This window comes from Dermacentor variabilis, chromosome 4 (assembly GCF_050947875.1).
Source record: "Dermacentor variabilis isolate Ectoservices chromosome 4, ASM5094787v1, whole genome shotgun sequence".
NCBI lineage: Eukaryota > Metazoa > Arthropoda > Arachnida > Ixodida > Ixodidae > Dermacentor > Dermacentor variabilis.
Window position 1 is genome coordinate 39,079,734 of NC_134571.1, and position 15,995 is coordinate 39,095,728.

Sequence of the window (15,995 nt, forward strand, 5' to 3'; positions counted from 1 at the left end):
ATGTATAGAAGCTGACGCACTTTACTTGGTGATAGATTCCGACGATCACCAACTGCCTTCGCCGCTTTCGTTGTGTTTTGAATGTAGTACACTCTTACACTCTAAAAAAAGTTTGCAACGTTTGGGGTGTATATCTGCCACGCAACGATAATCGTCATCTGCATTGATGCGTTTCCTTTCTTTAACGCTGCGAGCCCGGTACTTTCCAGTAACGAACGGCATGCGCGTTATCAGCAAGACATAGCATTCCCGACAGGAAAGTAGCGGGCTCGGCGTTTTCAAGAAAGGAAACGCATCGAGGCAGATGACGATTATCGTTGTGTGGCAGAGATACACTCCAAAGGGTGCAAACTTTTTTTCAGAGATGTAGAAGAACGTACACCCTTTGGTGTGTATATTTTCCACACAACAATAATAGTCATCCACCTTGCTAGCGTTTTCTTTCTTGAAAACGCTGCACTCGCTGCTTTCTGCCGAGAATGCTCTATCATACTAACAACGCGCACACTCTAAAAACAGTTGCACCCTTTGGGGTGTATATTTGCCACACAACGATAATTGTCATCTGTCTTGCCCACATTTCCTTTCTTTAACGCGGCGAGTCACGAATGGCATGCGCGTTATCAGCATGACAGAGCATCCTCGGCAGGAAAGTAACGAGCGCAGCGTTTTCAAGAAAGGAAAGGCGGGCAAGGCAGATGACGATTATCGCTGTGGGACGAGCCCCAAGGGGTGTAAACTTCTTTAAGAGTGTTTTTTCAATAAAGAGTTGTTCGTGATTCACAGTTCTTGCTACTGTGTTCTTCGCCGTCACTACGACGTGACCACAAAGGTTATATGAAAGCGCCCACGCAGTGATTTACATAACTGTTACACAGCCGACCAAGTATGCGCACCTCCGGTCTGTACAATAAAGAAACAACTTCCCAAATAAAACATTAACCGACGTCAGCTCACAGGCATCTCTAAAGCACATCGATTTGTTACTGGAATAGTGGATTATGTTTTGATTTACTCTATTTGCTTTGATTTAGCCACTCAGTATGTGTCACTGGGTGTGTTTCCGTTCATGGTAAAATACTCCAGAATGAGTACGTACTCAGTGTGACTCAAAAGGTACAGATTCCCTAGATGTTGCTTGATGCGTGTCTTACTTTTGTGCGTACGCCTGTCACTTCCATTCATCTCTCATCAAGCATCATACATGGCTGCATATACATATCACAGTGTGCATATACCTGATTTGGAGTTAGAATTTCGGCATAGCTTGTGAACGATGCAGTGCATCAACATAACAATTGCATGATAATGAAGTTGTGACCTCTGTGGCGGTGAAACCTAATCATTCCATGAGATTACAAGTTGAATAAAATGAACGTGAACAAAATTGAACGCATCGCCGTTGTAAAACGTTGATTTAACCACTTTACTAAAAGTTTCACCTCTCATAAGTTTAAACACGTACGTTGGATCTGCATTTCTTTTTATCACGAATGAGAAACACCTCGGCTAATACTCTATTATGGCGGTGCCAGAGCTAGCGAAGAAGAAAATAAAAAGAAGAAATTGCAATTTTACCATTTGAAGTGAATTTTTTTTCCGAATTCAATAACTGTGTGTACAACCAGAGAAAAATACGAAAGGACTCTGGTAGAACCGTTCAATCTTTGGCCCGCCCCCAACAGTTGGTACGACCCATGTATTGTATACGCATCACCATTAATTTCATTACCACTATCATTATCATCATACCATCATCGTCGTCGTCGTCGTCGTCGTTATTATCCTGTCGTGACGCTCGTGAGCTCAGACCATGGCACAGGCAGCCTCGCCGCACGCGAGGCAAAGACGACGGTGCGCTCCACGCCGGCATCGTGTTCAGTCGAACAACGACCGTTGCGACGAGGGACAGAATGCACTGCCACCGTATCGACGTAGCCCGCAATAGTCCTTGGCAAGACCAACTGGACCTTGAAAGGAAGTGCGACGCGGCGGACGCCGGGCAGAAATGCTGGCTCAGCGCCGACTTGACAGCCTGGAACCAAGTGATGCACACACTGGCATTCGAGCTCGTCGAGACCAGGCCGGGCAGGCTGCGCCTGAGTTCGATACCGCGCGGCAAAGCGGGAGGCGACACGACGGCCGTCGCCCGACAGGCGTCCTTTCTGGTTTCTCGGCTCCTCGCGCGCCACCGTTGCATCGACGAGTTCGGCGTGACCTGCGCCGTGCCTTGCGGCCGCCCCTTGGAGGAGACGCCCTTCCCGATCCGCTTGCGTCCTCCGTCGGCGCAAGGCGCGAAGCGAAGCATCCGCTGGCTGGAGATCGAGGAGCGCCCCACGGCCGCCCTCGTCGTGCAAGACATCGACGCCATCACCGACCTCGTGACGGTGCGGATCAGCGCGCGCGCGGTCCGAGCCGAGTTCGCCGCCGAAGTCGAGAAATTGCTGCGCCGCAACGCGGGCTCCATCAAGTCGGTGGACATCTCCGACATGAACCGGCTGCCGCGCAACATCATCAGGGCGCTCGAGTGCCTCGTCAAGTGCGAGTCGTTGAGCCTCAGTTCGCTCATGGATTTCGTCAGGGGCCTGCCGGACGTGGAGGCAGTGGCGCAGCTCGTGCGGACTTCCACGGCTCTGAAGGAACTCACTGTTGACCCCGTCATGGAGGCACAGATTTCGGCGATGGCCAAAGCTCTGGAGTGCAGTGCTACGCTGACGAAACTCACTCTCTTCATACCGGACTCTGCCACACTGCCCAAAGGTCTATTTCCTGCGCTTGAAGTGAACACTGTCTTGAAGGAACTTTGGCTTACAGGGTACTGTTGTATTGACGAACAATGTGGCCAGGCTATGGCATCGGCACTGCGAAATAACGCTTGTCTTCGGGACATCCACATTGAGGACGTTCAGATGGACTACTCTAGCATGGCGGAGTGGCCAGATGCTCTATCGAAGAATAGCGCGCTGGAATGCTTTCAGTTGTCAAGTGAGCAACTGCCCCTGAGCGGAATTTTGGCCCTGTGTAGGACTCTACCGACAAACAAGGTCTTAAAGAAGCTCGTATTTGCTGGATTTCGAGCTTCACAGGAAGAAAGGTATGCGCCTTGTTATTTCGATTATATTTGTTGTAATGTGCCCGGTAGCGTTACAAATTGCATTGCCACGAGGCTTTGTTACTCATTTAACTTTTTTGTTATGGTCGTCTACCAGTGAGCTTGTCGACGTTAGAAGTGACGCGCTCTCTAGGATACAGAGGCTGGCGAGGCGAAATGTTTGTTGCCATCATTTCTGATATCATGGTCGGTCAGTCGGTCAGCTAACCCAGAGAGAGGGAGAGAGAGAGAGAGAGAGAGAGAGAGAGAGAGAGAGACGGACGGACGGGCAGTCAGTTTCAGTTCCGGTCCAGTTAGTCAACCAGTTGAGATCACGGCATAAGATGTATATGTGTACTATTTAGGTGTGGACACACCGCAACGAATGCCGTCGGGAACGCGTCCAGATTCTAATGACCGTTTTCACTGCCCTAAAGCAGAACGATTATCGCAGCGCCATCAGGTGAAAAATCGGCGCAAGCTATCGGCGGCGATATCAGAATGAAAAAAAAAATGTTCTTGTCGCCATGGCAACTGGCAGACAGTTCGCTCGCTTATCGCGCGCAGGACTTGCGCGAATGTTTCTGCCTTGTCAGTGGCGTGCAGGGTGCCAATGAATGGTTACTGGCGGTATACGTTTTAATAGCGCGCCGAAAGTGTCTCTTTTATAGCTACTAAACGAGTTATTTCTGTGTTTTCGCTCGAAACTGTGCCCAGACGATAAAGGCATGACAAAAATAAAGAAAAAAAGGAAAAGAAAAAGAGGAAAACGAAGGAAGAAACGTCATTTTATTCATTGCACAAAACAAGAACGTGCAGAAAACGACGCCAGAACAGCGGGCATTTCCCATAGACATGGAGGGAGGAAAGCGTAGGAGAGGCCTCGGCCAGAACGGATGTGTTGGAGAAAGTGTGGCGGAAGTCGCGTGCTGTTTTTCGCAAAGGCGCACTGGGACTGGTAGTCCAAACATCAACGTCGCCATAACAACCGCGCTCCTGAAGCTCTCGCTTCTGCTCTATGCCTCTGGAATGTGAGATAAGTTTTTCCGGTTCATGTATTTCCAGCAGCACGTTCTTTTCGCGACACAAGCTATCTCTGGAGCGTGGTGTGGTTTGCAATTTGTGTTTTGGGTCTGTGAGTGCGAGTGTCAGTCAGCAACACAAGCAACACGTACACTGAAGTATTCACAGTGCGAGTCTCCGTCGTCTACTTCAATGCGCCACAGAAAAGCACATGAACGCTATGCTTCACTAAAACTGTTACAGAAGCTTCGTCGCTTTGTTCTGACGCGCGTCTGCAGTGCACAGTTCCGCCGGTTCACAGCAATACAAGATAGGTGTTCTGTGGTGCAAGTTAAAAGGTCGCGCCTAGCTGCTATGGCGAGCTGATAGGAGCCGCAAAGGGAGATGGCACACCAACATGGCTGCGTTTCCGGCTTCAGAAACGTGACGTCAGAGCCTCTCCTATTTCGTTTCTTTCCTCCATGCCCGTAAAAAAGTATTGCCACCTCACGTGACAGACTCATGATCGGAGAGTCATCTCGTGGCACTGTTACGATTTAGCGGACATTTCCAGGCCTTTTTTCAAGGCGCTCTGTCAACTAACCGGCCAGATGAAATCACGCAGCAGGACACGCTAAACGCGTACTGTTGGCGCGCACTGCTGCGCAATCTCAAGATTGCAGATGTTCTTACCGAGGCAAGCACTTTTGCTACCTAAAGAGTACATCTTGCACCGTGGTTCAGACACAGACAGCAAAACCACTCGGTCAGCCAGTCACGGCTATTAGTCAAGCAGTCGGTCAGTCGGTCGGTCAGTCGGTCGGTCGGTCGGTCACTCAGTCAGGTGGTGTAAGCTGTCGCAGATATTCGTAGGAACTCCCCTCCGCGATAAGTTCTGGGGTTTGTAATATTGCGCAACCCTCTTTCTCTCTGTCAGGGAACTCTTGGCAGAGCAGTTGGCCCAGAGCAAGTGCTACGGCCGGGTACAGCTGCCATGGGTTGACCTTGACCTGGTGGGCCTCGGAGTGGCCCTCAGCTCTCCTTTGGAATGCCCCGAGGAACTGCACCTGCCGGACATCTGCCAACTGTCCGAAGCAAGTCTCAGGCCTCTGTGCGAAGCCTTGGCGTCAAGCAAGCGCATTCGCTCATTTAGCTTCGCCGTGCAGGGTCACACCGAGGGCAGAGGAGCTGCGCTCTGCGAAATGCTGAAAGCCAACCGGTCCATCAAACGCCTGCTTCTTAACATGGCGGACGACAGAGACGCGACCTTCTCCCGAGACGTCTTTCACGCCCTGGCTGCCAACAGGTCCATCACGCATCTGGTCTTCCGCCTGGACAAAGTCGAGAGCCTCGAGACGGCCACCGCGTTCTCTTACATGTTGGCCCACAACAGCACAGCCACGAGCGTTTCGGTCTGGTTCGCGGCCGATCTTCACGCTCAATTCATCCAGCAGGTGTCCAGTGGTATGTCGCGCAACAAGGTAATCGTGAACCTCAAGCTCGTGACCGACCTGGTGACCTGCGACACCACGAGCTTCCCCGTTTTCGAATCGCTGCGGAGGAACAAATCCGCGCTGAACCGCGCCACGGAATTCGTCCTGACGCACCGAGCCGACAGGCAGTTGGCCGAGGACTTCGAGCACTTCTTGGGCCGGCCGTGCCTTTTCGCTCACCTGGTGGAGGTCACGGGAAAAACGGAACCCGAAGCGCTGGTAGATGTGACCTCGGCCCAGCACTTCCTGGAGGACAACTATCTGGTTCTCACGGGAATCGTCAAGCATTCTGTGGTGTGTCGGCCAGCCGAAACCACGCAGCTCGACGCACTTAACACCCACTGTTGGCGAGCAGTGGTGCGTCATCTCAGGATTGCAGACGTTCTCACTGAGGCAAGCTATGCCAGTTAAGGATCGAACGTCTAATTTCGTTAGAACTATGGCGTATCGCGTTGAATCAGGTGGTGGTCGTGCGTTTTATTCTGATGCAGAACACCGCTGTAGTAAATTAACCGGATCTGGAAATGCGTTAGCGCGAAAAACTATATCGCGCTAACTCTACTACAATGCGAGCCATTTCGAACTTTTTATTAAATTCAACGAAATTACTTATTAATTCTCAAATCTGTTTATTGGACCGCCAACGTGCGGTAAAGCTTAGAAACCAACTGCATTGGTGTAAGTTGGTCATAATTGCCTGCCTCGTATAGACGCTCTCCGACACTGCGCGTGGTCACAGTAGGTGGCGATGGTAGGTAATGCGGAAGATCGCCAGGGATCCGCCGCAGTGGCACATTAGTTGCACACATTCAGTATACGTGTGCTTAATGGCACGTGCATTTATGTACGTGCGATATCGTGTGTCGACGGTAAAGACGGTCGCACAGGCAACTAACTAGTATAATGACTTTCTGAGGTTCCGTCGATTTGCTGTTTCGTATTATTTTGCCACTCGAACTAAGAGTTTAGCCGGTGTTAGCGCGGCGTTATAATTACCGCGTGCTTTTTTTTACATTGATACGAGGAGGTTGTACTATATTTAGTACCTTACACGTATAGATTATCTAAGAGATTCAAGTTTTGTCGATATTATATTACGATTCCTTATTTTTTGCCATATCATCTACGAATTAAATAGGTATCAGCGTCGTTTTATAATTAACGAGTTCATTACTACATTACGATGAGGAGATTGTTCTATAGCCGTTTATCTCATGTGATACACTCCTGGAAGCTTGAGAAAGATGGCCGCATCTAGCAGTGGTAATGTTGGAATATCATTGGTGTCGTTCTTCTCTAAAACCTGTAATAACTCATTGTTTCAACATACATGCACGTAAATTTTGTTTAGAACTGTTGCATAATCAAAGATAAATTTTCCGTGTTCATGGGACCTTTTAGCTTCGTGACATTAATATTTTATAGTAATTATTTTATTACGCAATTACATTTCTTTTGGTGAGAATATATTCACTATGGACAGCAATAAAGGCGAACAAGTTCAAATCTTTATTGGTGTTTAATGGTGTTTGGAGAATTGCTGCGTTTAATTCCTCCCCCCCCCCTCGCCCCACGACTGTGGGCCGAGCGTGAGCCCCAGCCTGCTCAGCATGCGGCAATGCGCACAATGTAATGTGCATTGCCCATTGCAACAACGCACTGCAATGTGCACTGCACACACTGCACAGCGCTCGACACCGTCTTTCTGTTCTCGAAAGTCACCACAGCCTAGTCTTCAGAGCTCTCCTGAACCTCCTGGTGTCAACCGGGCTGTCGTTCTAGGGGCCCGCCTTGCTATGTATCACTGCTCGCGAAACGGTGCTGCCAAAGGCCATTCCTCCGATTGTCTCCTTTTCGCTCCCCTTCTACTTTCCCTTATAGGCGCCGAGTTATGCCCCCTGCAGGGAACAAGAAATAGCGTATTTTAGAGCGCAGCTCTTTGGCATCCGTTCCTGGGTTTCGCGTCGTCGTCGTCGTCGGCGTCGTCGTCGGCCTCGTAACCAGCTCCGCCCCCCTTTCATCCCCCCAGCGCTAGCAGCGACCGACTGATACCGCTGGATGCCGCTGACGCCGCTAGAGAGTCAAGATAACGTGACTGCATAGAACACCGTCGCCGCCATGCAGAAAGAGGAGGAAAGGGTCCCCCCCCCCCCCCTGTTCTTGTGTGGCGGATAGCTGGGGTTGACTCACTATCGCCGTCAGCGGCATCAGTCAGTCGCTGCTATCTCTTCCCTCCTCCCTTTATCGTGTTGTCCGCTTGCTGCGCGCGCTTCTGCCCCCATCGTTTGCCGCTGGGTGTACACGCCGCCCCCCTCCGCTTCCGCTTACTGCTGGTTGCTCTCGACGGCGGCGATGAGCCTCCGCTTCGGCGGCGCGAACTGCAGGGTCTTCTCGGCGGCGGCGATGAGCTTCTGCTTCAGCCTCGCTTACTGCTGGTTGCTCTCGACGGCGGCGATGAGCCTCCGCTTCGGCGGCGCGAACGGCAGGGTCTTCTCGGCGGCGGCGCTTAGCCTCTGCTTCCCCCACGGCTGTGACAACCTCGCGAGGCACTTGTATAGATCTCGTCTTTGAGAATCAAGCATTGGTGTACCAAGTCGAACATATATCAGTCTATTTCTCCGACCACAAAGCTTTTCCTTCATGACTGTCAAGAACTGTTAGTGGAGTCTTTGTTAAAGGAATACGTGTGAAAAATAAAAAAAAAAATTATGTGATAGCGCATACATGTGTTGCTCGATTTCTTTGCCTCAATCTATCCAAAAGGTGAAACAGCTTATTTGCTGCGCTCACATTTCGCATTAGGAAGTAACGTAATCGTCGGTAATTTTTTTCCTTTATGCAACCATCTATCTATCTATCTATCTATCTATCTATCTATCTATCTATCTATCTATCTATCTATCTATCTATCTATCTATCTATCTATCTATCTATCTATCTATCTATCTATCTATCTATCTATCTATCTATCTATCTATCTATCTATCTATCTATCTATCTATCTATTCCTCCTTCCCTCCCTTCCTCTTGATAGATAGCCCATTGAAAAAAAGTTGCAGTCAGTATACTAGCGAAATGGCGATTGCTATTGCTACAGAGTTGCAAATGGAGTGCAGTGACTGCAACAATATATACTACGTCATGGTATCATTCGGCATTGCGGCTGGCAGCGAGATTGCCATTTAGTGTCTCTCCTGATGTGCCCACAAGGTTTTGTGATTCACTAATGGCATAGTGAAATGTAATGGGGATACAATAATAATCATAATCAACATAACATATAAAATATACCCCCTGCCTCATCTCCATCACCAATTAGACGTCCATCATAAGGAAGATTGATAATCGCATCAACGTCGCCAATCATCTGCAAAAGATGGATGCATTGCATTTTTTTGGGAGAGTCATGCGATGGTGGTTAAACAGCAGCAAGCTGCTGCGGTAGCACAGTGACTATTGTGTTGCCTTCGCCGAGCTCGAGGTCGGGGGTTGGCTTGACTTCGCGTATGTAGAAGAGGAGCATGCAATATCATGGATAATTTAGTCATTTTTTTGCAGACCTTTTTTTCGTCTCGACTGCCGACCAAGACTCGGGTGGCTTGGCGGCGCCGAGTAATGGTAGTTGCCGGGCAAGTCTGTAGTAGGCATGCCAACTTTTGAATATGTTTCTCTAAGGATAAAACGGCGTGGGCAAAGAAAATAGGAAAAAAGAAATAAATCTGAAGAACGTGTGTGCCTGTGTGACAAAGAAAGTGTTGGTGACTGAGAAGCCAGACGGACCTAATTTACGTTTAATGAACACACTAAAGAAGCGCAACAAATAGGGGTGAGATAAATAGAGAGAAATGGAAAGAAAGGTTTAATACATCAACAAGTCGAACAATGAAATCGACGAGGCTCGCAGGGTTAGCTTTCGATGGCGATGCACAGATTTACGGAGGGAAGTGTCCGAGCACGAATGCCTCGAAAGAAAGCAGGACAAGGGCGCTCAAGAGCAGGCAAACAGTCTCTGTAGAATTATCAACGCCCTTCTTCTGAGGGAGGAGGAGGGCTCTTTGATAAGGATATATATTTCCTAAGAAATTCCCGTACGCCAAGCTGCTGTTTATAAATGCAGACAGTTGACAAGCAAGACTTGCTGATGCTTAGCGCTCGTTTCCTTCTTATGTTACCTCTTCCTTACGTTTGTCCGTGTGTACGCGCGCTGCAGTTCGCCATGAATGGGCTATGAAATATGGTTCAACAAGTTCAGGCTACCAGCGCAAGCATAATACTGAGGCCAGGACCAGTAAGCCCAAGCCCCACGCCTGCAAGTTATCTAGCCGAAATTGCAGCATAGCCGTGTCCTGTAACGGGTAATGATGTCACTGGCTATAGAGCGCACCACTGAATCCGCGAATACCGTAAAATTTGATCAAGGAACGGTCGGATATCCTCGTAGGCGGTGTGTGTTAGTGCTTCGTGTATTTCATGGCACTTCTGTTTGAGCAGTGCTTTCGCCTCTCTACTTCCTTAGGGTTTTCAGTCGGAGGGAACGGAATTGTGTCCGTGTGGTACGAACACATTTATTGTCGTGATCGGTGGTAACGTGTTCGTATAGCTTTGTTCAAAATTCTGTGTCGCGTACCTGTGTGTCGTGTGCTAAACAGCTTCGCTGGTCATCTACCTTCACAGAGCTGAATACCTCATGATTTCTTTTTTTTTTTTTATTGCGTTCCTCTCGAGGAAAAGCAATCAATCTTCCTTCCTTGCTTTCTTTAGCGCCCAGTTCGCCTTTAACGCTTTCGTCAGCGTCGCGTGTCTCTCGCTTCCGAATCTATTCTCCCTTAACGTGAATGGTTTTAGTAGTTATTCTAGTTTAAATGACAAAAACCACCGGTCTGCCGATTCTTCTATTGCTTAGGGCTTCCATTAGTACTAAAAAAATGAAATGTAATATAAAACGTAAGTGTGTTAGTGCCGAGACTAGGAAACGAGCGCAAACGAATCCGTAATGACTCGAGGGAGCCAGAGGTAAAGCGTCGTAAGTCAATAAACGCACAATCGCATACTAAAAGAAATAATAATGAGACAGTGGCAGAGCTCGCAGAATGGTAGAATTCACTCGAACAGGGAGTACACGAGGCGAATTACTGACTAAACTTTCGCACACACGATTTCTCGGAAGGTTTTCGTTTTCTACGCTCTCTATTATCTTATTTTCTGAAGCTCAAATTTACGCGCAGATCTTAGTAGGCGAAGCGAGCCATTCCGCTGAAAAGCGCAGCAAAGTAGATTACGTCAGCACACGACGAAGAAAAGAAATTGCAGCGGAAACGACGGCTGACTAAGGGTGGAACAAGCGAGTATAGGCTAAGGAATTGGCCGTGTTCGTGTTTTGCGTCACTCGTGATGGATTGCATGGTCGTTCGTTGTCGCCGAGTAGAGTTGAAAAAAAAAATGTTTCCTTTTCACTTTATTTTCGCGGTGAACGCATGAGAGCGAACGATCATGCATCGCTCGAGTATCACGCGTTGCAAAGAATCTGACCAGAACAGGGGTGTGCTATTCTCTCACGCAGTCGAAGAGCGCCGCATTGTCCAATTTGCCATAGTGTCATCTCCGATTGAATCACAGGACGGCTACACCGCTTCTCTGATTGGCTCTCCTAGAACGCGTCATTCTAGGTCGTAGTCGTAATCAGCTCACAAGAGAAATCATTGAAGCAAAGGCTATCATTGGTCTGGGCCATGCATGTGTAAGCTCACCTTCATTATCATGATCAAGCAATGAACTGGCGTATCTCCGACTGCAGCCACAGGCTGTCTGAATATGTTGTCACACGGGTAATATCGGTTTTGTTGCTTGCTTTTTTTTGTAATCTCTTGATGTCACATGGTTTGCCGAGTGTATAAGTAGCCTTCGGTGTCACGAAATAAACCATCAGTTGGAAGTTAGCGCTGACTCTGTTTTCCGTTTCCTTTCATTACCCCTACCTCCTTCCTTTTTCGCGCTTTCTGAGCTGCGCTACAAGCCTAAAAAGTCATGACAGTGACACGTCGAGAAGTAAGCAATGGAAATCAGCGTCGCGTCTTGCGCTTTCAGCACGCGCTATTTGTTGACAGGCGCTGTAACATCGAAAGCTAAGCGCCTGATGACTATGATAGGCGATCTTTTAAGTTTTTAAATGCGCAAACATTTCTGTGCCAGCCCAATGAGGAAATCCGGTCCGTCCGCCTGCCCGTCCGTCCGTCCGTCCGTCCGTCCGTCACGTAAGACGATCGCTTTCAAGATATGGCCCGCGGCAGCGAGCGAATTCCCCTTCGTGCTGCCCCTCGCTTCAACAGGAACTAAGCGGCGAGAACACGGCGAACACGAAGCTATCAGCACTCGGCGCGCTCTGTCCTCATCGCAGATCGCTTTCAAGATAGCGGCCGCGCCATACGCCGCCGCCGTCGGAGTACTGTCGATCACAGTGGTTGATGGTTCTGACGCGGATGAGTAAAGCGCTAAAGAGTGATAACGGCTTATAATGATCGGAACGTCATCAGCGCACCTGGCGCCGGCATCTGCAATAGTTTGTGTCCTGGATTCACCTTGCGCCGCCGTCCGAAGCAGTTCGTGTCACCCCAGCGCGGTCGTTTAAGCTGGTCGGATCAAGTTTCGTAACATCGATAATGACACTGAGCTGCATGGAGATTAGCTAGTGGCAATATGCGTACGCATACTTAGACAGCTCCCAGAAGAGTTTCTGCGTGAATGTCTTTCTCGCGGTGACGAACAAGACGTCATATTTTCTTCATTGCTACAGCTCATTTCATTCTGCGAAACTGCAATGCTTTCTTTCCTCTTTTAGGTTCTCTCAAAAGCACAGCGTTCACTTCTCACTGTGGAGGTTGCAAAACTCGGCAGCTTTCATGGACCTTGGAATATTTTCCCGAAGAACATTTCTGGGCTGCAGATCCACTCCAATGAGCTAGCGACATTTTATGTCTAGAAGCTCTGAAGGGAGCAGAGCTCCGAATGGTCTTTAAGACAGCACTTAATTGCGCAAGAATAGCATTCACTTGACATGCTCTTTTAAGTGTTCGTCTCTCTTGCACCAATGGGATGCTTCTTAAAACCGTGCATCAAGTAGTTCCAGCAACAATTTTATTTCTGCACCAGGACATGTCCAGACTGTGCGACGCGATTCTCCCCCCCATCTCGACGTACCCCTCCCCGGGCGTCGCCCATAAACCGGCCATTCTATGAGATGACCCTGCACTGGACAAGAACAAATACGCTTGAGTTTTTGTGACCGGTGGCAACGAAGCACGGCGTGTTGACCATTGGTGAATGACGAAACCGGAGCTCCGACCGTTGCATTGCGCGAAAGTATGGCGTTTCCCGGCTTTTGTTACAGAGGGCACGCATGCCCGCTAGAGTGCTTGTGATAGCGGTCTACTTGAGTGTCTCAAAACTACACAATACTCCAGAAAGTGGACCGTAGTAAATAATGAAAAAAAAATACAGATCCAACGCACATGTTGGAAGCTATGCGAAGCGAAGCCTAAATAACGCGATTAACTCAACGCATGCAACCTGTCAGATTTAAAATTAAACTTATCTCGCGACCAGTGAGGGTAGGAGGGGGAGGAGGAGCCCTGTGCGTACGGCACGCATACGTAAGAACTTTGCCGGGAGCACACCTTTTCTGCACCCCCCCTCCTTCACCATCCACACATACGTATGCGCTTTACTATTGCTATAACTTCAAGGGCAATGCACAAGCAGCAGTGAACTTTGAACAGCAGAGACTGACAAAAAAAAAGACACTGTCTTTAGATCGCACCTACGTTTTCTGTGACGTTGCTGTTGCCGATTTCGCTTGCTTCAGGTGCTATACTGAATAACCTTGCTCAAAATAAGTACCCCACTGGTATACGGCGTCTTGCACTGCCTCAAGAAGGCCGAGAAAGTACCAAGTAATGACTTTTTTTGTATGAATTATTTATATCTTGTGTCACCCCATACATTAAGATTTCAAAACTTCTTTCGAAAGTAGAATCTTTTTTTTCGTAAAACATGACGCAAACATTCGTAACATCGTTGAACGAGCTCAAATTCGTAAACTTCGCGAAAATTTTTTTGTTTATTTTTATTTTATTTACACATACTGGAGCCTCGGTGAGGCCATTGCAGGAGTGGGCAGTGAGGGAGTGAAGAGAAAAAAGAAAGCGAGGGAGTTCGGGAGAGTTGGCTGGTATATGGCTTTGCAGCTAACGGTCGCGCGTTCAATCTGATGAGGACAGGTGCATACAGAGAAAAGTATGCGACAAGTATGAAATAATACTTAGGGGTGCTTCCTAAATTTGTTGTAAATTCTACTTTTTATCTATAATACCGAGTTCCTCCTCTTTTGTACAGGTTCTGTCTTTTGACAGTGCAGGCGTTCTTGAGAATTTATGAATCACGGATGCCACGTTCTCAAACAATATTAATTTGTCAGCCTGCGTTGTTATTCTTTTTTTAATTGTCAACTGGCCGCGCTTACACACTCCGCAATCTACATTCATGCGATAGTTACTCAATCCTTTGGACGTACGCGTCTGCGATGTAGTTACAGTTTCCGACAGATCTGTTGCCATTGATATTCAATCCGACGACATTTTCCCTAATGATGCAAAATTACTTCCACATTGTATTCTAGACGGTTTATTTCAAGATCATCTGCAGAGCTTTCAAATATCGTAACTGCAACAGACGCTTCGCAATGTGAATAAAAGTCAGGTGTACGTACATTTTTATCAAGATTGGACATTTTCTCTTCGGCGGCCCGATTTTATACCCATCCTTTTGGCCGAATACATAGCAGTGGTGCTGACTATACACAAATTAAATTCATCAATTACACCAGCCGTGATAGTCACTGGTTCGTTATCATTGCGCTCATCCCTTACGGCTTCCCGTGACTCTCGTGTAGTGAGGATGTTTCATTCATGGGTACCTGAATAGTTGAGAAGTTTGCGTTTGATTTGGTAGCCTGGCCATAAAGGACTAATTATAAATGAAATTGCCCATTCTCTAGCGAAGGCATCGATAAGTGGCCTGATTCTCCCTTATTGCCCTTTGACTGCTCATGCTACTGCTGCTAGACCTCGAAGGAGTGTCATTACGCAGGTAGCTTCAGGATCCGCAACAATTAACTCACTGGATTACTTACGTCTTCTATGCCCTTGGCTCAGATTCTTGCCCAGAAGTGTACATCACGAGGCTACGCTGCCTTATACCTACGTTAAACTTCTATCTACAAAGGTATGGTCTGGTCCCCTCAACATTATGCCCATTCTGTGGCGAAGCGGACACAATGGCCCATTTGTTGTGACCTTGTAGGCGTTTTCCTGTAATAACAAAAATATTACAGGAAAGCCCGCTTCGCAATATTGGCCTAGATTTATCTGTGCATGTGATCCCATCTTTGTTTATATCTTTTTTCTATCCCAACTTTTGCAGCCTCTGTTATTGGGTTCAATCACAGCAATGTTTGCTTGGAAATCCAAAATTACCTGCTTAAATATAATTGATTACCATGCTAGACTGATGGTCTCCCCTTACCACTATTTATTTATTTATTTATCTATTTATTTATTTATTTACCTATTATTAGTTTTCGTTATCTCAGTTCACGGCTTTTTATCTTAATTCACTCACAAAAATGTCAGCTTCTAAGCTCCGACATTCAACTTGTTAATTCCTTTGTTTTTATCCACCTAATATAACCACCTGATTCAAGGCCAGTCCCCCACTGTGGGTATGAACAACAACAACAACAACAACAACAACAACAACAACAACAACAACAACAACAACAACAACAACAACAACAACAACAACAACAACAACAACAACAACAACAACAACAACAACAACAACAACAACAACCTCATGCTTCACAGTGGGATGTGCCCATTCTGGATGATTGGCCCAAGGACGGGCCCATCCCCACTGCAGCCTTCACGCTGCGATGTTCGTGTCCGCCAAGGTATATCAGCCCTGTTCCAACAACGCGACCACTGCTGGGCAAGTATGGGTAATATTGTTTGCTCCATCAAGCGTGTTTACGGCCTGTCGCACTATGACATGCTGCCCTTCCCGGTACCAGGGTCGACCCAACTGCTTGATTACTAAATCATGGGTTACTCTTTTTGTATGTTTCCCACGCTAACAGCACATATGTTCTCTTTTTAGAGCGCAGCTCTTTGGCGTCCGTTCCTGGGTTTCGCGTCGTCGTCGGCGTTGTCGTCGGCCTCGTAACCAGCTCCGCCCCCCTTTCATCCCCCCAGCGCTAGCAGCGACCGACTGATACCGCTGGATGCCGCTGACGCCGCTAGAGAGTCAAGATAACGTGACTGCATAGAACACCGTCGCCGCCATGCAGAAAGAGGAGG

At 48.0% G+C, this 15,995-nt stretch overlaps 1 protein-coding gene across 1 annotated transcript; it reads left to right on the forward strand.

The window, feature by feature from the left end:
- The first annotated feature begins 1,430 nt into the window (after positions 1-1,430).
- On the forward strand, positions 1,431-7,216 carry LOC142578972 (uncharacterized). The gene is made up of 2 exons (XM_075688726.1): positions 1,431-3,094; positions 5,031-7,216. The coding sequence occupies exons 1-2, from the start codon at positions 1,698-1,700 to the stop codon at positions 5,995-5,997; spliced, it is 2,364 nt and encodes a 787-aa protein (XP_075544841.1). The 5' UTR covers positions 1,431-1,697; the 3' UTR covers positions 5,998-7,216.
- The last annotated feature ends 8,779 nt before the right edge of the window (positions 7,217-15,995 follow it).

Coding starts and splice junctions, on each gene's coding strand:
- LOC142578972 (XM_075688726.1), top strand. CDS start 1,698: ATGTATTGTATACGCATCACCATTAATTTCATTACCACTATCATTATC. Junction 3,095..5,030: donor CGAGCTTCACAGGAAGAAAG/GTATGCGCCTTG, acceptor TCTCTCTGTCAG/GGAACTCTTGGCAGAGCAGT.